The following is a 21,260-nucleotide window of genomic DNA, read 5'->3' as shown; positions in this document are numbered from 1 at the left end:
AATAAAGAATATTCGTAACATCTTTCATTTTTGTTATCAGAACAGTCTTTGTAAATGTTAGGTTCAGTGGAATGTTGGCTTAGTAATGAAAAACTCACTTTAATAAAAATGAACGACCAGCTTGTGATTGAAACTTAATAACATTCAATAGATAAGCTTGATGAATATCTGGATAGTCCAGGTTGACTTTTAGTTGAGTCTGCCTCTTTAAAAATTTTTTCATTCTGCATTAGTATTCTACAGATAAATTGGTCAAGAAAGCAAACTGGAGTAATACATTCATGTTAGTCCTTCCAAAGATGAAATTCTGGTTGGATAAGTTACGGTTTTTGCTAGTAAAATTCAGTGAAAAAAACAGTAATACAGAGAAGAGTGCACATATATAACACATATATTAAATGAGGATAAAATTAAGACCTACCAATTATTTTAACTTTATAAGGGGAACATGCATTAATCAATTAATAGCCTCTGCATTTGACATCAGAATTCTAATCTTTTACAATGTCAGACTGTCATAAAAGTTACTGTAGTACTGTAATAAAAATCTGAAGTTTTACAAAACTGAAATGTTGAGAAAATAGCAGTATACGCTCACTAAATGTTAACTGTTTGCCAGGCATTGTGCTGAGCATTTCATATTCATTATCTCTACCCATACACTTTCATCTAGTAGATGCTATAATTATCCCCATTATGAGATAAGGATAAATAATAAGCAATCAATAAATATTTTTAAACAAATAAGGAGAAAATATATATGCAAATTAAAATCGAGGCTCAAAGAAGCTAATTTATCTAAAATCAGTAAGTAAATAGGATTAAGATTCAAACCTAGAAAGGCTGACTCCAAATCCTGGTCTGTCATAAAGAAATTGTTATGTTATCTGTGTGAAAAAAGAAACAGGGCAAGATAAGGGATTAATCTCAGACTAGAATTTGATCCTTTGGTTCTGTCTTTGCCACTATGGCTTAAACAAGGAACAGACTGCTTTTCTCATATATAAATTAGATGGTTAGACTAAGTATTTCTTGTATCCCTTCTACCTGATGACAAGGAGTTCCATCTCAGAAGTCTATGTCAATTAAAATAGCTTGAGGTTCTCTACTGAGTAAAAAGTGAAAACTCTTTACATTTAAGCCTTCCATTTATATCTTAGCTCTCCTTTCACATTCAGCTCCTTGAAAGGAGAGGTCTCTTTTTATGCAACATTATGTACTGTCTGTTCCTATATACCAGTATAGCCATTTGCCTAATAAGCACTCAATAAATATTAAAGATAAATGAAAGAATTGTGTATATGCAAATTTCAACATACTAAAAAGCAATATTTTTAAAGGTACAATGTTAACATTTTGTGTGATCTAGTAATTCCAAACTAAGAAATTAATTGTTTGTTATTTCCTATAATTGTGATCATTATAAACTTTATCAGTGATATCTTTTCCATTATATCCTAAAGTGGATGCTATGGATATATGTGTATGGAGTCAGTTTTATGTTAATAGAAATAAAAATAGACTTAAAATTCATAGTTTCCATGCAAAACTATATGAAGTAAAACCTCAGAAATTTAGATATGCTAATGTTTGACATTGGATTGTGCTCAACTAACATTCACAGAATGACCATCCCCGTAATTTATGGTAAGTAGTTCAGAGCTAAAGTTCACCTATGCTTAGCAAATCCCTTCTAAATTGATAGCAATAAATGTTATATAAACAGTGCTTCAGAGGAAACTATTTAGAAAAGCAGATTTCAAAAGGGACTTCTGAATATTTCAAAAGCAATATTTACATATGATGATTGCTGTTTTAATTAGAAGTAATTCTTCTCCTTTAATGAGACCAGGTCTAAGTTGCTGTAGATATTTTCATGTAATAATTTTTAAATATTCCATAAGCTGGATGTTTGATTCAAACCTACTTGGGTTAAATTTCTGAGGTTTAGTAAACTTCATTTGAAATGTAATTTAAAACACACAACTGCTCTCAATATTTTACCTTCTGATTCAGTGCTAATTATAGTAACTTATGATTTAAGTAGACAGCAAAGGGTAACAAAGCCAGAACAAGCCGAGCTGTGTCAGAGGTAATATTCTCATGGGCAGATACTTATTATATAAAATTATATGCCAGTTCTCTTCTGAGAAGTAGGAGTAACTCATTTCTTATTGTAATTGGAAGTTTTCCACTTTCCTAACAGAAATTTGTTACATTTAGCTTTTTTTAAGGCTATAAAAACCCAGATAGATGACCACTTTCAGTAGCCAACTTCCCAACATCCCACTAGTTTGATTTTATTCTTTGTAGCTTTTGCACAAAAAATAAACTTTAGCCTAAATGTAATTTAGCTGTTATTTGGCAAAGAGTGAAAAACACCCTGGATTGTTACAGAAATGTCTAAAAAACTTTATTCTGGAAATGGCATCATAAATTTTTCTTTGGGGTGTAATTAAATGTTCTTCAGTTTGCCTGGGACATCTGTGACCCTAGTTAAAATGATTTCTTACACTAATTCTTGGTCTTTTTCTTCCTTTGTATTTTTTGTGACCCGATCACCTTCTTGCTTAGCAAATGGAAATTCTAGCAGTAAGTGACCTGTCTTAATTTATAGACTACTTATCCATGTCAGACAAACTGGTTTCATTTGCCATTTGTGACCTAGCAATGTTTTATCATGGACTGCTTTAAGAGTAGTGTGTGCTTTAGTTCTGCATAGCCCTAATCCATGAAATGTTTTAGTCCTACAAAGATAATGAGGTTTTATAATTAATATGTACAACCAGCAGTTGCCTTTTTACACATCTCTAATGAATCACCTTTTAAATTTCTTAATAATCCAAGTGCATTTAATTTGTCTTGTTTCAGTGAGATGATAAAATTGTTTTTCTTTTTTAGAAAAAGGAATTAATTTAAAAAGCAAACTATTCTTACTTTTTAGATGAAGTTATCCAGTTTTACTTTTTGCTTTATCAAGCACTTGTTGATAAATGCAATGAGATGTATATCTCAATGTAGCAAGCGTATATGAATTTGTAAATTATTTTTATTATGAAGTTAAAGTTTTAAGTTCTAGTGAATCCTTTTTAAAGATTCTATTTATTGCCTGCTAAAAAATTCTATTTGTCTAATGTGAAAATGTATCACACTAAAAATGAACTATGTAACCAATAATCTTAAAATTTTTATTTTAATCCCAGTCTTCAGAGCATCTTTCATCTGTGTTTCGTCAACTTCATACCATATTAACTTGCTTACTGCAGAAAGATAAATCTCAGAACAATTTAAAATAATTATTTTCTTTTAAATTTTTATTGTAACTTTGTTGTCTCATCAAATATGGAAAATAACACTTAAATTTAACGTGGTGTTATTTATTTCTAGGAACTGGAGCTCTGTCGAAGGTTATACAAACTGCATTTTCAACTGCTGCTTCTGTTCCAAGCCTACTGTAAACTTATCAACCAAGTCAACACAATAAAAAATGAAGCAGAGGTAAATATTCAGTTGTACTAGGCATTAGTAACTGATCGTACAAAATTAAAATACATTCATTCTTATTTCCTTGTAGGAGTGCTAAGGTCGAAAGTCACTTATGGAGAGAGTGGGTAGTGGGTCTTTTTCCCCCCCGTAGTTAAGTATTATCAGTTTTTGAAATGATGTGCTATTTTAGGACCAGTTAGTAAATCTAAAAGCAGATATCCAACGATCTTAAAAGGTTTGAGACCTTAAAGTTCGCAATAGCAGCAATAGATCATCTGTAATCAAAAATCAAGTGAGGCACGTCAATACAAATAAAGACAAAATTGTATTATGAAACCCCCTAACATCTTGTCCATGTAGTATTTCTATAGTTCTAGTAACTCACACAAAAATAAACACGTTAAGAACACTGCAAGTATTAGAAATCATAGCATGAACAGATTCAAAGGTAGGGGCTTTAGAATCTTTCCCTCTTGCCAACCACTGGTACCAGAACTATCACCAAGGAAATCACTGCATTTTCTAAATGTACTTAAAAAAAAAACATACATACCGGTTTATATAAAATACCTTGGAGAAATAGCCCTTTAAAATATAAAGACATCTCATTACTGTCAATTTTTTTTCATGATCCTCCCAGAATTCCAGGCCTTATATTACAAAACAGTAATATAAATGTATTTTTACTATCCTAGATGAAGTATGTATAACATGTTATCACATGTTAAAATATAGACCAATATAAACAACCTATTGTTTTACTTATTACAAGGTATTGATAACATTTATTACATTTAAGATAACCTGTTGTTTTATCAAGAGTATCTAAAGACTACTGTTTGGCAGCTGAAATTATTCCAGCTGAATAGAGAACTTGAAATATTAACTGTCCTAAGTTTAACAACTGAAAATAATCTTGAAGAGAAAATATTACCATCATCAGATGTAATTTCACAGCTAAGTACTCAGTATTGTTACTGAATGTACAAATTTGATCCCTTTAAGGTATATTTATTTCTTTTAGGTCTTCAACATGTCAGAGGAACTTGCCCAGTTGGAAAGTATCCTCAAAGAAGCTGAGTCTGCCTCAGAAAACGAAGAAATTGACATTCCCAAAGCTGCACAAACTACTATAGAAACTGCCATTCATTCTTTAATTGAAACTTTGAAAAATAAGGAATTTATATCAGCTGTAGCACAAGTCAAAGCTTTCAGGTAAAATGTGAAGGGATTTATAGGAGATGCCTTTATACCTAACTGGAAATTTATGATGGAGTTTGGGTTTTCAACTTGATGTCTCAATCTTTGTGAAAGGAAAACATGACCTTATTTTGTACACTTACCAATGCAATGACACCAATTCTAGACTTTGTTCATTCTCTGTGCTACTTTCAGTAATATTTGTTAAAATGTTAAAATAGATCCTCAGTGATTCATAAGTAAATTACTTTTTTTGTAAGTATTAACCTAAAAATACTTAATCTGGAATGATTGCTGTGACTCTCAGGACTTACAAATACTGTGTGCTTTCAGATCTCTCTGGCCCAATGACATCTTTGGCAGCTGTGAAGACGCCCCTGTCCAGACGCTATTACACATCTATTTCCACCACCAGACGCTGGGCCAGACGGGAAGCTTTGCAGTCATAGGCTCTGACCTGGACATGTCAGAAGCCAACTACAAACTGATGGAACTTAACCTAGAAATAAGAGAGTCTCTACGCACGGTGCAATCATACCAACTCCTCGCACAGGCCAAACCAATTGGAAATTTGGTGAGCACTGGATTTTGAGAAACTTCAGGCATTCAGGAAAAGACTGAACTGAAGATGATTAAGAATATTAACAAGCACCTTTTATGGACCCTTGCAGTTCACTGACAACTTTTTCTGGCAGCATCCACAATCCCAGTGTAACTAATGTCAAACTTTCTCAAGGTAAAAAAGAATGTCAGAACCACATCTGAAGGGGAAAAAACTAATCATCTTAACAGCTGCCGATACCTCCCACAATAAGCGTATAAAGAAAGAATTTTTTAAATGACTTTACCTACGTGAAAAGAAAAGGGCTAAAAGTGATGCATACAAATACAATACTTTCTGGAGAAAGAAAAGAACTCTAAGAATGTCTGCAATAATGGCCTCTAATACTGAGACATTGGAAAGCAGGTAAAATGAGGCTGAAATCGAGGCTGGTTCATTTTAGCTGAAGACCTGCAGAGCTGCTTGGGTTTCTAGCAGTCACAAGCATAATCGACAACTGATGCTTAGTCATCTACATGAAGAACATTCATTCGGATAGATAGACACAGAAAGACTTATTTGCAAAAACCATTGATTTTTTTTTTCCCAAAATGTGGGATAAGGGCGTGGGTGTTTTGTTCTTTTGGTCTGTATAAGGAATTGTGTGTGTGTGTGTGTGTGTGTGAGCTGAGATGTGTGCATATGTGATAGTCATATTTTCAAGGTATGGGTGTTTGGTGATAACGTCTCAGAGCATGCCTAAAAGAGCACTGCAAGATTATTTTTGAAAAAATTTATTTTATTAGCTCTAACTCTTCATAGTGTGTAAATGTTAGGACATTTTAATAATATTTTAAAACTGGGCTTTCCCAGTATTTCAAAAAGAAATAATATATCTGTTAACGTTATTGGAATGCTGCTCAGTTCTCTGATCAGTGCTTATGTTACAATTGTTGATAACTAACCAAAGTAGATGCCTGCGGAGACTTTAAAATGTACAATAAAGATGTATGCTGCCCGTCAGCGCTTCTCATTAGAAAAGTTAACTTATTTTACTCCATAATTATTATAGAAACTGTATAGATTAAAACTGGTATTTTCTTGTACATTTGTGCAATGCACTGTTATACAAGAAGAGGTGTACAAAGCTAAAGAAACTGTGGTCATTGATGGTAGAGTATGTGACTTGCAGGCACTGAAAGTCTGCAGAATTCAAGAAGAGAGATGCACACGCATTTGTGTATGTTTATGCAGGACGTACATGTTTCACCCTTAAGGAACCCGGGGCTACGGGGGAAGATGAAAGGAAGCCTGAAGACTGACTTAACCAAAACATGCAATACACTTATTCACTGTCCAAGTTTGCAGCATAACATGGACTGGATTTCTCTGTCCTTTTTTTAAAATAGCATTTTGTAAAAGAAATGAATGTAGTCCCACAAATTCCTCTGATTTGAAAGGAACACCTTGTATTTTTTATATGCATCTCTTATCCACTGTGACTTTTCTTTTAAACTGGGCTCTGGGATTCCAGAGTTTAGAATGTAGAAATGAAATGCTTAGCTTTGCCTTTTCTTGGCGGTGCGGACCCTGCCAGAAATGTAATTATGCTCAAGTGCATTAACTGAGGGCACCGCGCACGCCATTGGACTGCTGACTAGAGTTATGTTACCTATAAAATTCTGTAACTGGTCACAGCACATTCATAATCACTGTATTTTTTGACCCTGATAAAAACAATTATTTTGATGGTGTTCTGGTACTGTAAATGGTGTCCTTTAAATTATGTAATGACTTCTGGGTGTGGGGCAGGAAGAGAGCAGTGGTGTCTGGAGACACACCACACTTTACATCCTATCTCACCATCCTCTATTTTTCTCACCCTCCTTATATCCTTTTTGTTAAAATAAAAAGCATTGTAGCTGTTGGTCTGTGTTGTATTTTAAGAAAGGATGAATGATTATAGTGTGCCTCATTAAGGAACTTTTCAAATGTTGCCTTGACTATTTCTAAAAAAAAAAAAAAATTGTCCTTCAAAAGGGGAGAACACATTTAGTTCAACTAATTACCCAAACCTTCCATACATTTGAAATTTCCTTTTCCTATTCATATGTAACTAAGTCTATTAATAATGTAATAAAGATGAATACACCTACAGAAAGCAAGATGCAGATATAAAATCATTAGGATTTCCCTCTGCAAATCAGATTTTCTTAAAACCTATACTTGGATGCTCCTTGTCCTCTGGATCCAAAGTGTACATTCATTAACAAAATATATCAAATGCTTAATTTATTAAACACCTTAGTTTCAATCAGAGCCCAGTTTTTGTTCATTTACAACCTTTTTCTTTTGCCTGCTAAATTTATCATTTTTAAATAGTAAGTCTCTACAATAACATGAGATACTGTGGTTTCTCCAAAGGTTTACATGATTTAGAACATATTTTTACTTTTAGTAATGTAAGATGGGGAGGGTGTGATGCCCCCTGCCCCCACAAGAGTCCATCCTAAATTCAGAAAACAGTTACACAGTCTCGGGACACTCACCAAAGCCAGAGCGAGCATCCCTCCTTTTGGTCTCCAAGAACTGCTTATCCACCAGCATAATCTATACAAGAGAGAAGAATCGACGTCAATATAGTTGTACTTTATGGCATTTTTAAATTTTCAAAATTTCAAAACTGTCACTTTAGCAAATATAAGAAATATGAACAAAACTAGAATCACTTCCTTTGATACCCAGAGAGAATAGCATTCTGGGGTATTTCCTTCTAGCCTCTCAGTCTCTCAGAAAAATCATATAAATCTCTAATTATACATACAGTTTGATAGTGCTTCACTGCCAGAATGTTCTGACCATAACTCTTATCACGAGTTCTTATACCACTTTGTTCAGTTTCTCAATAGCCACTAAGTAAAACATACTCTGATCCTGGCTTTGCTCAACTGTAAAATAGGGTTAACTGCGCTGTTGGGAAAATTAATGGCAATGTTAAGCCTAAAGAATGATTAATAGCCATATTAATAACCACTGAATTTGTCCTAGGGCTCATAGTAGGGCTCATTTCTATTGTTCCTCATTTGTTCATCAGATGCTTAGAGTAAATATGTACCTCTTGCATGCCATGTAAGTCAGATTGGTTTCCTATCCCTGTACCTACCAGTGACCTCACGATGAGTTAACAGCATTAACACAAAACTCATCACCTTCACCTACACCCTATGGTCCTTGTCCTGCATTTCTCTTTGGCCCCACCGCCATTTGATCTTTGCAAGACTCCTTACGGGTTTACAAGCACACATGGTATTGCCAGAGTGATTATTTTTTTTTAAAGGTGAATCTGTCACTAAGCTTTAAAGCCTCCACCACAGCTTTAAAACCTTTCAGTGGATCCTCACTGATGACATGTGAGGACCGGTTGCCCCAGCCTGGGTACACCAGTGATGCCAGCCTTCACACCCACCCCTGTGTATTCTGCCACTGGGGCCTCCTGGCTTTCTCTACCACTGGGCCTTTGCACGTTTGGAAAAGTTCTTTCCCTCTTCGCCTAATTCAGCTCATCCAAACTTTAGCTCAGCTGTAGTATCATTTTTTCAGGCAAGGCTTCTCTTCCCTCCCCAAGTCAGATCCCTTTTGTTTTCTACTAGGTGCTAAGTGGCTCTTACATAGAGCATAGCAGAAGTTTTGTGCAAAAATTAATGGGCATACACCCACCACATTGGAAGCGTTATCAGGGCAAAGGCCACAGCCATGTTTTTCCGTGGGAACTGCAGGGCTGACTCAGTTGTTTTCACACTTCAATTACATAAGCAACATCTGGGGTGCTTATTAAACACTTCATCTCCAGGTAGTGATTCAGTAGGAACAGAAGCCTAAGAATCTGCATTTTTACAAACACCAGGCCATGGGGTTAGAGGCCTTCCCCCCACTATAAAAGATTCTAGAGACTTCAATTTTAGTTTCTTTTACTCCCCGTATTTGTCTACGTACAAACATCCAAGATGTTTAACAGACTTACTATATATACATGGTTGCTCTAAGGTAGTAAGGGTTAACTAAAGTGGGATGGTTAAAAATTTGGAAGGCATAATTAGCACCTGGTTCCAATTATGTTGTTTCTGTAACCAGGAAACCAATAGCTCTCAACTCTGATTTCATTAGAATCCCTCCTGTCATACCCCACCCCCACCAATGCTCCAGGGTCTCGGTGTTTTCTTGGTAATCTGGTAGAAAGCTATTAGGCACAGTCAGGATAGTGTTAAATGATGCCGAACACTTTCCACCCACAGAACTGCAAGTCTACAATGACAAAGGCTAAAGCTGCCTCTAACTTCATCTTTAAATACATTTAGGAGACTTTAATGTTCCATTACCAGTTGAAGTTCATTTGAAGTTATTTAACATCTTAAAACTGCCCTCAGCTCCCCCCACCCGTTTCAGTCCACATCTGTTCTGTATCTGTGATGCTGTCAGCAAGTCAGATTCTCACAGCCTTTGTCCCTCAGCACCTACTACACCGAGAGAATCTGGAGGACGTCCACTCCCGGTTCTGACTCTGGGTCCCCTCAAACATCAAGGCCTAGCTCTGCCTTTGCCTCCTGCAGAAGAATGCTCATTTTAATAGATGGCTTTTGTTCAATTAATTTCTTATAGGCATCAGACCTACAAGCAATAAACATCCCATCAGTGAGTCCCTTCATACTGTCAAGTAGTGACTAGACCCTGGCTGCTCCATAAGCAATGGACAAATATTAACGTAACAGGCACAGACTGTTAAAGACAGGCTCTCCTACGCATTTTATGCAGTGTATCAACTGTTTTGCAATGCTTTTATTTGACAGTTTTGCCAAACAGCCTTTCACGAAGTATTTCGAGGGAGCAGCAGAAAAGGAGGAGGGACATGAGGGGAAAAAAAGCTCAGCTCACTTGTCTGTGCCACCAGCACACATTTCAGCGGGACCACGGTTTTGGGGGGGGGGGGGTTTCCCCCCATTCACTTAAATGATATATTTGAAACTGAAAGTGCTGTCACAGGATAGGCGTTTGCCTTTGCATCTCCCACACAAATCTTGACGGTGGGGCCTTTTGGGGTCCACATGGCGAAGTTTCACTGGGCAGGAGCATCTAGTCTGTTTACAATTCTGAAAAAAATCAAAGTGAGACATGCATACAGAAGATAAACCCTTGGTGATATCCTGGAACTTCAAAGTTGTTTCTCTAGTCCATTCAAATACTAACTGAATGCACACTAAGCAAGGTTCTGTCTGCAAGGACAGGAATGGGAGGAACTGAGCGCTTCCGTCATGCACTCCTGCTCCCATTTTGCATAGGATTCAATTCTGAATTGTGAAGCTTCTTCTGAAGACGTTTAAGAGGATATCTTTTCCTACCCTTGAAGCCAGGGTGGAGAGCCACCAGGCAGGAGAGAGAAGTCTGACAACAAAAGTGAAGGTGTGAGGCCAGGAGCTAGTAGCAGGCCTGTCACCCGTGGCTGACCTTGGCCCTCTCCCTGCTGCAAAGGACCTCAAGCTGAGGCAGAAGGCAGAACAACAGCTGCTGGGCCAAGAGCAGAGCTGTTAGTAAGTTCGATTTCCTTGTCAGATTCCTCTCTACTTTAGAACTTGCTCTACTCTGAGTCAAGAGCACTGATTAGTCTCAACTGGCAAGTCAAGGTCCACTAGCGGTGTGGTTTAACAGCCTAGTTCCTTCTTCCCTCTTTGATTATCACAGCCCGTTATCACAAGGCAGTGCTCAGTTAACAAGCAACCTGTTACCACTTAACCTGATAAAGCCATGCAACTTAGGTTTATTTAAAAACAAATTCCTTTCTGAACTAACGCAAAGCAGAAAAGTTTGAAAAACTCGCATTCTTACTAAATACTTATAACTTGGGTACATGCTTCATGAAATGTATTTGCATAAAATTGTCAGCCTGTACTACCTCATGTTAAAAGGTATTCCGTTCTTTAAATTTACTCTCTCCTGAACTGGACTGAGTGTCAGGTAAAGCAAACATTCTTCTACATTGCAAGTGAGACAGCTGTCTCCAGAGATGTTCACACGACAAGAGCAGGAGGAAACGGACATTGAGACCTGGCTTCCCAGTTGAGTATTATTTCTACAACTCCTTCCAGAAAGGAATCAAAACCTCAGGTCACTGGGAATCTAGGCTCTCTTAGGAAATATATTTAAGAAACTACTCCTAAACCTTCTCATCACTATCTAGTTCACGCATAAAATGCAAATGTTCAGTTTACTTGGCAGGTGATATCCTCCACTCGGTAAGGGTTATAAGACTTCTGGCATGTTCGGCAAAACTGTTTGTAGTAAACCTGATGGGACAAAGGAAAAACTTAAAGTCCAAACCCTCCTGAACCTTTTGTCAGGATGACGCTGGTGACAGGGCATTGCTTACCTTGTTAGTGCCTTGTACACACCACACATAGGCACTTTCCCAGCGGATATTGCAGTCCTTGCAGTGATAGTAGCCATACTTCTGCTCTAAGAACTGAGCAAAAGAAGAGCAGAGTTTAACCAACTTGCCATCTGAATCAGCCTTCATCTCAAGTAGCCTGGAAAGGATCTGATACTTAAACTGGCACTCTGCTTCAGATCATGGAGGAAAGTAGAATCAGGTTCAAGTTGGTCTCCACAAGGTAACAATTAGGAAAGCTAATAGCTTAATCAAGTATGGAATAGAAAAGCATGGGCCCACAGAAGTTTGTTTTCCACATTCACTTGATTCAAACAGCAGTTTACTAAGCAGGTGTTTTCCTGCAGACAGGCAAGGGGAAGCCAAACATACAGGGTTCCTGAATCTTGGGATTCTAGAGGGAGGGTTTTTCTTTCCGTAAAATTTAAGGTCTGATCTTAGCACACACATATGAAGTAGCCAAAAGGAAGAAATAAGACTGCACCCTAAAATAATCTTGGGTGAACACCTTGAAAAGCTCTTTATGTTGCTAATTAAGTTTCTACCAAATGGTGCTGAGAGTTGAAAATATGGATAAGCCATTAATTCATATACAATATGAACAAAAGTAGTATTACCTTATTCTTTAAGTTATTCTCAGTAAGAAACAAGTTACAAACAGGTTTTTCAAGTTAGGTCTTTAGGATTGGAAGGAACTTTGGAAGACTCAGCATTTTCAGAGGTGAGCAAGCTAAAGTCCAGGAAGGTTAAACGTTGAGTATCAACACAGTTTACACGTTGTGACCGCTCCACAAATCTGTTTCACTCTATTTGCTTCCGGGACTCCCACTAGATAGCCCTGAGGGCCTGGAGGAGACATCAGAAGGACTCCTCCAGGCCTCTTACGACTTCTCATGTCTTTCTCCTCCGCTGGGTTACAACCCCTCAGTGCGTTCCAGCTCTTTAGCGTTCAGGCAACTACCACATGGCCCTCCATGCCTGCAGCTCTTGGGCAGCAATGCGCGCACGGCAGCGCGCACGCTCCAGCAGGACCATCAGATTTCCGAATAGGGGTGCGTCTTAAATGCAAGGTAAAATCCTGACCAGCACCCCAGTAGTCAATGGTTACAGTTTCTAACACACTGAATTCAAAACAGAGTGGGATCCACGGAATCGACTCTCCTGGCCAATAAGTTCACCTTCTCATGTTCTGAGACCCATCCTGGATCATCCAAGTGTACATACAATGTATTTGCTGTATACAGCTGACTACACTCTGGCGGTCAGCAAATACTCTCGGGAATAAGAATGTTAAGAGCTTTTCTACAGCCACCCCTGTGCAGCTGGAGTTCTACGATAATAGCAGCACACACACTACACTCGATTTAATGCTGACGGAGATAGACTTCAGCAGCCACCGAAAGGCACCGAAGCGTGCCGGCGCGTAAAGGGAACGCGCGCCTCCACACGTCGAGAGTAGCCGAGGGCGGGCACCTGGACGGGGATGGGAGCCCACACAACTTCGGGGATCCCCTGCCAGTTCCCAGGCCAACTCGGGTCTCACCTGGAAGCGCAGGCGCTCTTTGCCCAGCTGGGGGCTCCGGGGCGACGATCTCTCGCCAGCGGTGCCCGGGACCTTGGCAACGGGCGGGGGCTGCTCGCGGCTCGCCGGTACTGCGGCCTGGACCTCGTCCTCCTCAGGCTGCAGCCGCTGGGACACCTTGCTCGCCGACCCGTCTCCCGCCTCGGGGCCTCGGAGCCTCGCAGGTGGCGGCTCTCGCTCAGTCTCCGGCTCCCCGGGCCTCTGCTGGCCCGCCGCGGCCTCAGCCCCCTCCAGGAGGGTGGCTAGGCAGCGGGAGGTCACGGGCGAGTACACGGCCAAGGTGCGCAGGAAACGCACGCGCCGCGGGGCGCGGCTCGGCGGGCTGTCCTGCTCCCGGCCCTTGCGGGCGCGCTGCGGGGAGGCCGGGCAGCTGCCGCCCGCGTCCGCCGCGCCCTCGGGATCCGGACTCGGACCGAACTCGCGGGCCCTGCGCCCCAGCGTCCGCCGCCCCAGCGAGCACTGCGCCGACACGTCGCGGCACGGGTTCACCTGCACGGCCGCATCCCGAGTGCTGACCCGGCGGGGGCCCACCTGCGACAGCAGGGCCATGAGCTGCGCGCGGTGGTAGCTGTGGACGTACTCGGCGGCCGCCAGCTGCCCGTGGCCCGGGAACGACGACGAGGCCGCGCCGTCAGAGGAGGAGGAAACGGGAGGGTAGCCCCCGCCCCGGGGTCGCCAGCCACCCTCGTCCGCCCCGCTTTTTCCCTTAGCGGCGGCGGCCGGGTAGAGGCACCGGTACGAGTAGAGGGCGCACGCCGGGTACAGGTAACCATCCAGGACGACGTCCCCCAGGGCAGCCATCAGCGTACCCCTGCCGCCTGCCCGCCGGCCCCGGCGCCCTAAATAGACGACCTCCCAGGGGCAGCCGGACGCGGGCCCCACCCCCGCGGCCAGCGCTGCGCTGGGGCAGCGCCCCACCCCCACCCACCACACCCCCGCACCCTTCCCGCCACCCACTGGTGTCCTAGCTTCCTCGCCGAAGGGTTCCCTTCCCGACCTTGGTGTGGGAATATTCCACACCCGGAGGTCGGCACGAATATCCTTAAGATGATCTGCAAAGAAAGCTTTCTTTGCGATGCAAAACTGATCTGGAAGTGAGCTTGCCCCAGGTGAAGAGATACCCGCAGAACCATCCCCCGGATTAACCGAGCCAGGTGGTCGCCATTCCTCGGTTATTGTCTGCGCCGCCTCCGAAGTTGAGGCTAGGCTGGGTGCCTCTGGCTAGTGAGCAAAAATGCGAAGGTTTGGGGAGACTGTTGGGGTCTGATAACCTACGATCTCAGATTATATGTTATTTAATCATCTCAGAGTTGCTGTGAGAAATCTACGCATTGAACCCTTTCGGTAAGTGCATAGGGAAAGCACTCTAGGGCATCGTATCTAGGCTAATTGTTTTCTCCCTTGGAGAACTTACTCCCTCCCCGCCTCCCCGCCTCCTCCGTCCCCCGCCCATCTCAAATGGTGACCAGGAGGTGCTGTTAAGTACTCTTCTCTGGGGAGGATAGTCGTTCCACAGATTTTTTTGACCAAATACACTTTGCAAAGGAAAACTAATTTAGACTGTGTTTACATAAACGCTGAAGATGGAACCAGTCCCCAGTTGAAAAGCAAATGCCTTGTTCACTAGAAAGATGTTGGCTGTTCATTACAAATAGATATCAGATCAAGTAATCAAATACATTAATGTAATTTTTCCCTGATTTGAAACAGGTTGGACAATGAGATATTATATTTCATTGTTTAATTGACCTGTTTGTGGATTTGTCTGAATACAGGTCAAATTTTAACAGTGTCAAGTATTTATAAACTGAGCAAGCACACTTTAACAACAATTACATTCAACTCAATTATGCTTTACAAATATAGCATGTTTTTACTCATATAAGATAGTGCATCAAAATTCTACATTTCCAAGACCCTGTTTAACATATTTGAAACAGTCATAGAAATCGGTAATGGTGAAAACCAAAAAGCACACTTGTTCAGGCCATCAACCTAGCAGTCCCAGGTGCAAGTTACATTACAACACTGATTTGTAATTTATGTAAATGCTTGGTTGATATACCAATGCAACCTTATGGTGGGTAGATCAAAATTGTTACATGTATAATGATTTGAACCAGCTGTTGTTCTCTATGTAAACCATAGACACTACCACAGGCCATAAATATGAAGTAGTATTTCAGCAAGATAAACTCTCCTGTGTATCTCCATGTTTAGAGCGAAGTCTGAGTGGTTTCCATCATAATTAAATTATCTGCTTTCACTGTGCCATAGGACGTGTCTGCCATTTCCTCTTCTTTCAGTTTCTTATAAGAAATATCTGTATCTTCATCTTCTAGAGGATCTTGCTTGTGCAGTACTCCGCTTCCATACATTTTATATATTAAAACAAAAATCCCTGCTTCCGCAGACTGGAAAAGGGCATAAAGCAAGGGAAACATGTACATACTTCCTATGTTTTGTGGTGGAAATGCCAGTTTCAGGATGGCGGTACAGAGCTGCACATTTTGGCTCCCTGTTTCCAGGCTCACCGTCCTCTTGCAGTTGGGCGGAAGATGGAAGAGAGTAGCTAAGCCGTAGCCTGAGGCATAGCCTGCCAAAGGCATAAAAATCGCTACCACATAAACAGCTGCTGGAATACTGGCCAACAGTTCGGGTCCTAGCATAGTGCCGGTCAATATGAAAAGGACCACCAGCGTCATTAGCAGAGACCAGAGGGAAATCTAGTAAAAGAAAATAGAGAAGCCATCAAAAATAATTTTTGGAACTTCCCTGGCGGTCCAGTGGTTAAGACTCCACACTCCCAAAGCAGGGGGCATGGGTTCAGTCCCTGGTGGGGAAACTAAGGTTGTGCAATGCCAGCAGGGTATGCCCTAAAGACAACAATGATAAGATAGCTGCAGAGGAATTCAAACAAGGGGACCCTGGACTCTTGGAAGAGGAGAGCCATCTAGTCTGATCTCCTACACAGAATGCAAAGTTTTTGACATTATTTTTGAGAATGGGTAGATCACCTCAGGAGGCATCCAGGCCATGTCAGATAGCTCTGTTTGGTGACCTGTCCTTAAGTCTAGTGACAATGTGCCTTCTATAACTGCTAGCCCCTGTCTTGGATAGGCACTTAGGAGCAACACATACCAGACAGACTACTCATCCTAAAAACAGCCTACAAATGTTTAAAAAACAGTTATGAGGGGAAGGTTATTACTCTTCTCTGGGGGCAGATTGTCCCAAGTTTTCAGCCTCCATCCCATAACTGTTTTGGAGTCCCGATTTGTTTTGAGTGCTCAGTCCTGTCTGACTCTTTGCAGCCCCATGGATTGTAGCTCACTAGGCTCCTCTATCCGTGGGATTTTCCCAACAGGAATACTGTGTGTAGGTTGCCCTTTCCTCCTCCAAGGGATCCTCTGGACCCAGGGATCGAACCCGCATCTCTTGCATCTCCTGCATTGGCAGGCAGATTCTTTACCACTAGCACTACCTAGGAAGCCCAACCGTTCTGAACATTTCTTTAATTTGTGAATGTGCCTCTTAAAAACAGGGTGGTTAGAACTGAGCCCAATATAATAGGTATAGTCTGGTGAATGGAGTAGACAGATGGATATTACTTCCCCTGAACAGGACTCCATGTTTTCCATAAGAAATTAGTTCTGGTTTTACACAGAAGATAAAAGACTATTAATTTATGCAACTGAGTGTCCAATATTTTTAACTTTCAAAATACTTTATATCTCAGAGAACTGTTAGTAATACCCAACAATTACCAACTCAGATTAGGTTTAAGAAAAGAAAAAACATAAACGTAAGATGTGAGGAATTCTTTGTAGTTCTGCAACTCCCTTCTTTTTATCTGTTGATGAGAAACCTCCCACCTGTCTCTAATGATTCTTAGGAATTATTATATATAATAGAAAGATTTTCAATACAAAACAATTGACTATAAAACAGTATGTCATCTTGATGTCTGACTGATACATTTCACTCATGAAAGACAGGCTTGTAAATGGTAAGATGGAAACCTAGAAATTCTTCTTGTTCTTCAGACTGGCAGGTTGTTTGTTTTCAGTGGGGCAGAGGGTTGGGTGAGTGTTTGTGAGGAAGACAACAGTTCCAGAGCCATTTAAGTGTTGCTTCTGGCTTCATAGATATATGTGGGAAGATAATCCTTTGGAGTCTGTGGGATTGGCATATACTCTTTAAAAAAATCATTCAAAATTTATCTGGGCTATCTATCCTAAAAAGGGTACTGAAATAAGATTATAAGAACAAATGAACCAATCAAAACTTTTCTTATATTAAGTTTCAAAGTGTGTCTACATCAAAAGCTTTGACACGAAATCTGATTCTTCATTGTGAAAATAGTGGCTCTGAATCATTCCCTTTGAACCATTTTAAATCATTTAAATCATTTGACATTGAATACTCATTTTAAAGTGTTTGCAAAAGTATAAAAATATTATGAAGCAGATCTTATGAGTGTGCTAGTTAAGAAATAAGTCCAGCTTTAACTTTAAGTTACACAGTCTTATTGGATTGTCTGTTATTTAAATATATTTATCTATTTTTAGCATGAAAATAGGGTGTTTGATTGACTTTCTCTTAGAATTTCTAAGGTTTTATAGTAAATTCATCACATTAGTACTATTAGCTTAATGATCAAACTTAGTTCTTAATGCTCTCAAAATGATCTATAGTATAATATGTTTAACATTAAAATATTTATGTTTACATGTACATATATATTTATTGGGCTTCCCTGGTGGCTCAGACAGTAAAGAGTCCACCTGCAATTATTACATTCAAAGAATATATGTTTATTACAGAGCATATTTTTTTTACTCAAGGTTGAATATATGTACTGAAAAGAGCCCTCTATTTTTCATATTAAAGTTAGCCCCTCTGTATAATCAGATTATTTTAATAAATAAGTAAAACACAAAAGATTATGTCATCTTAAATCTACATAGTTTAAACATTAGGGTGAGACTTTTTCTCTTTGTTTTCTAAAGGAATTTGTATATACATTTTATAGTAATTAGTTATGTACTTTATTTAACTTCTTAAAATGGGAATCCTGTTCATAGTTTACTCTTATTTACTACTGTTTTTGAGTTTTCAAAGAAAGTTTAATTTACAAATATTCAGATCTTTTTCCTCCAATCAATTATTTCAAAATCTCTATTGCTACAAAAAGCATCACTTTTTAAAAATAAAGCAATGTTGAAAATACAGCACAAAACAATAGAAATCTCATCCTTTCACTAGCTTTAGAAATCATATGATATATTGCAATGGGGAAGGAAAAAGAAACACAAATTTAGTAATGGTAATATATTCTGCATTATTTACCCAGGACCTAATTTTATTTTGTGTATTCTATTATATTCCACAATGTAATTTTTGAATTACCTTTGGTCTTATTAGTGTAAAGTTACTTTTAGAAAACTAATAAAACATTTTAAAGGAATCTGCTAGAGTTTTTCCGAATTAGAGTTCCACTTTTAAAGAAGAGAGTAATGCATTTCTAAAATACTGCACAAATCCAATTAAAATCATTTTATTTCACCTGCTTTGGTTTTTAGTAATACATGACTTCTGAGTGAAAAACATGTTGCCGTTTAATTGCCCTGTCATCTTTTTTATTCATGATCTGTTTCCACCTATGGGTACTGATAGTTATCTTATGCTGTTTTTAATAAACCTTGGTATATTAATTAAAGCTGTTATTTTTGAAGTTCCAAAAGATGGGATGGAAGTTATCTTCCTGGCATAATTTTTTAAGTTTATCCACGCAAGGGCTGCCCAGTCCTTTTCTTCCTCATCTTTCTTTTCCAAACTTCTCACCATTTCGGCCATGGGTTGGAGACCAAGGGCCCTCTACGAACGTAAAGGAGGCAAAGGGAAGAGTGGCCTTACCTTCACAATGTAGTCAGCCACCCGGCTGTATCTGTAGCGAATGAAGACGCCTAAACCGATGGGGATGAGAGTGCTGCAGAGGGTCAGGATCACTGTCCCTATGGGCAGTAACTGCACCAGGGGAGTGTCGATCCAAGGCCGGCTGTAGATCCACAGGCACAGAGGCATCAAGACCAGGGCCAGGAGAGTGGAGGAGATGGTCATGATGATGCTGCAGGGAAGGGGATGGACAGCAGTTGAAACAGCTTTGAGCCAAAGAGCCTTGCTTGCACACTGGATAAAGGAGAAAGAGGGAGACTGCAAGCCCCCCAGTTTGAAGTCAGGGGTGAACCTGCTTCATCTCAGCGGAGCACCAAGAGAGCTGCGTGTCTAAGCCCAGTTGAACTAGGAACTTCAGGTAAGAGAATCTCAGGACTGTGGCTCTCTTTCTGCAGCCTACTGCACTGGTTACCCTCTGGATGATTGTGAGGGCAAGGAATATTTTTGTTATCTTTTCTAATCCTCCAAAGCACGCTGAAGGACATGGGAAAGCTGCCGGATACTACTTGTTGGACTGACCTCAATCACAACCTTATATATGAGATTACTTCCTTTATTGGAGCCAACAGCCCTCTTTTGCTTTTACATTTCGCGCGAGTCCTGGCTTCAGACTTCCCAGTCCCCTTTGTCTTCTGGGGCCCAGACCTGCACTGACCGTGCAACAGTCAGGGAGGGTCGGGGAGAGAGCTGTGGATGAGACCCCCAGACCTCAGAGAACCTCTGTTCCCATCTAGGTCTTCTCCCCTCCAACCCTACCTCTTCTGCCTGTACATTTCTCTGCAGCTCTTCCGCACCTCATGCTAACCGCCTCTACTTCCTCCCTCCTTGGTCTTGAACCCGTGGCTGTAAACGCGGTTGACGCCGATTAGATAGCCGCTCCGTACCTGAGGTTCATGTCGCCGTCCACGAGCAGGGACATGAGGTTGGAGAGATTCCCCCCGGGACAGCAGCCACATAGGAGCACCGCCACGGCGGCAGAGCCGTCCAGGGAGAAGGCGAGCGCCAGCAAGAAGGCCAGCAGCGGCAGGAAGCCGAACTGGCAGAGCGCGGCCAGCAGCGCGCCCACCGGCCGGCGGACGTGAGCCCCGAAATGGTTCCCGTCCACCGTGCAGCCCAGGCCCAGCATGGTGATGCACAGGGCGGCGCCCACCAACACGTTCAGCCCGTGGTTCAGCGGCGTGTCCCAGAACGGGGGCTCGTGGGCCGCCTCGGGCCGAGCGAACAGGGTCGGGCTTGGGCCACCCGCCCCGCCCGCGAAGCTGCCGGCCGTCGGCGCCGGGGTCGGAGTGGGGCCGGGGCTGAAACTGACTCCGGGCCCGGGTGCCACACTGAGCACGGGGCCGGGGCCGGCGCTGGAGGCCGGTGTGAGGGGTGCGCCCGGGCCGGGACTCAGGCTGCTGGAGGTGGGCGACAAGGTGTAATTGTCCGGGAGCAGCGTGGACTGGCCGAAGAGCAGGGTGGCGTTGTCGGTGCCGAAGAGCAGGGTGGCGTTGCCGGTGCTGTCCATGGCTCTGTCGGGGGAGGCAGCGGGTCTGGCTCTTGCCTGCCCTGCGGACTTCTCTTCCCTCCCGCCGCGCGGGCCTCCCTGCTCCTTCGATCGCCACCGCCGTCCGTCTGTCTGTCCGCCCGTCCGCAGCTGCCAAACGGGACTCAATTGCAAGGCTCTGCTGCGCGCGGCTGACGTCTGGGGCGGCCGGTTGGTCCTCCGCTGTGGTGGGGCGGAGTGGGCGGCGGGGGGTGGCGGGGGTTGGGGGGAGGTTGGCCGGCGCCCGCTGGCTGGCACTTAAGAAAGCGCAGCCCCCGAGGGTGAACCCAATCGCTGGGCCCCCCGCGCCCGCAGGCCCCGCCTTCGCCGGCCGAGTCCCTCCTTTTAATCACCAGTAAGTGGTTCTGTAAGAGTGTAGCCAGGGGCGGAACAAAGACCTGACAAAGGACAACAAGAAGAAAAAACCGTGCCTGGCTGCTGATCAAGTTCTCTGATGGGCTCTGACTCTTTCATAATGAAATCTGGACATCCAGACACATGAGAGAGAGAGAAAGCTGGTCTATGCACGCAC

General features: G+C 41.8%; 3 protein-coding genes across 3 annotated transcripts in view; 1 reads left to right on the top strand and 2 right to left on the bottom strand.

The window, feature by feature from the left end:
* The window catches only part of FRYL (FRY like transcription coactivator), a 215,933-nt gene extending 208,837 nt beyond the window's left edge, over nucleotides 1-7,096 (top strand). The window contains exons 60-63 of the mRNA XM_068974804.1: nucleotides 2,575-2,592; nucleotides 3,388-3,498; nucleotides 4,511-4,701; nucleotides 5,020-7,096. Of these exons, the coding sequence (XP_068830905.1) occupies nucleotides 2,575-2,592; nucleotides 3,388-3,498; nucleotides 4,511-4,701; nucleotides 5,020-5,278 (579 nt within the window). The 3' untranslated portion in view covers nucleotides 5,279-7,096. The remainder of the gene's footprint in view (nucleotides 1-2,574; nucleotides 2,593-3,387; nucleotides 3,499-4,510; nucleotides 4,702-5,019) is intronic.
* A 3,131-nt stretch (nucleotides 7,097-10,227) lies between these two features.
* On the bottom strand, nucleotides 10,228-14,046 carry ZAR1 (zygote arrest 1). Its single transcript, XM_068975588.1, has 4 exons — nucleotides 13,207-14,046; nucleotides 11,646-11,738; nucleotides 11,488-11,562; nucleotides 10,228-10,371 (listed from the first exon to the last, which is right to left on the bottom strand). Exons 1-4 carry the CDS (start codon nucleotides 14,044-14,046, stop codon nucleotides 10,228-10,230), a joined length of 1,152 nt encoding a protein of 383 aa, XP_068831689.1.
* A 1,415-nt stretch (nucleotides 14,047-15,461) lies between these two features.
* On the bottom strand, nucleotides 15,462-20,710 carry SLC10A4 (solute carrier family 10 member 4). The gene is made up of 3 exons (XM_068975693.1): nucleotides 20,088-20,710; nucleotides 19,165-19,375; nucleotides 15,462-15,971 (listed from the first exon to the last, which is right to left on the bottom strand). The coding sequence occupies exons 1-3, from the start codon at nucleotides 20,708-20,710 to the stop codon at nucleotides 15,462-15,464; spliced, it is 1,344 nt and encodes a 447-aa protein (XP_068831794.1).
* Nucleotides 20,711-21,260: the final 550 nt, after the last annotated feature.

The sequence above is a fragment of the Capricornis sumatraensis genome, chromosome 7 (assembly GCF_032405125.1).
Source record: "Capricornis sumatraensis isolate serow.1 chromosome 7, serow.2, whole genome shotgun sequence".
Classification (NCBI taxonomy): domain Eukaryota; kingdom Metazoa; phylum Chordata; class Mammalia; order Artiodactyla; family Bovidae; genus Capricornis; species Capricornis sumatraensis.
Note: the sequence above shows the minus strand (reverse complement) of the source record. Positions and strands in the feature narration are given on the sequence as shown.

Excerpts from the sequence above, each read along its gene's own strand:
- ZAR1 (XM_068975588.1), bottom strand. The coding sequence starts at position 14,046 with ATGGCTGCCCTGGGGGACGTCGTCCTGGATGGTTACCTGTACCCGGCG. Across the intron at positions 11,563-11,645 it reads GTGTACAAGGCACTAACAAG|GTTTACTACAAACAGTTTTG; the intron begins GTAAGCAATGCC and ends TTGTCCCATCAG. Across the intron at positions 10,372-11,487 it reads TGGAGGATATCACCTGCCAA|AATTGTAAACAGACTAGATG; the intron begins GTAAACTGAACA and ends GATTTTTTTCAG.
- SLC10A4 (XM_068975693.1), bottom strand. The coding sequence starts at position 20,710 with ATGGACAGCACCGGCAACGCCACCCTGCTCTTCGGCACCGACAACGCC. Across the intron at positions 19,376-20,087 it reads GACGGCGACATGAACCTCAG|CATCATCATGACCATCTCCT; the intron begins GTACGGAGCGGC and ends CCTTCCCTGCAG. Across the intron at positions 15,972-19,164 it reads TGGCTGACTACATTGTGAAG|ATTTCCCTCTGGTCTCTGCT; the intron begins GTAAGGCCACTC and ends TTCTTTTACTAG.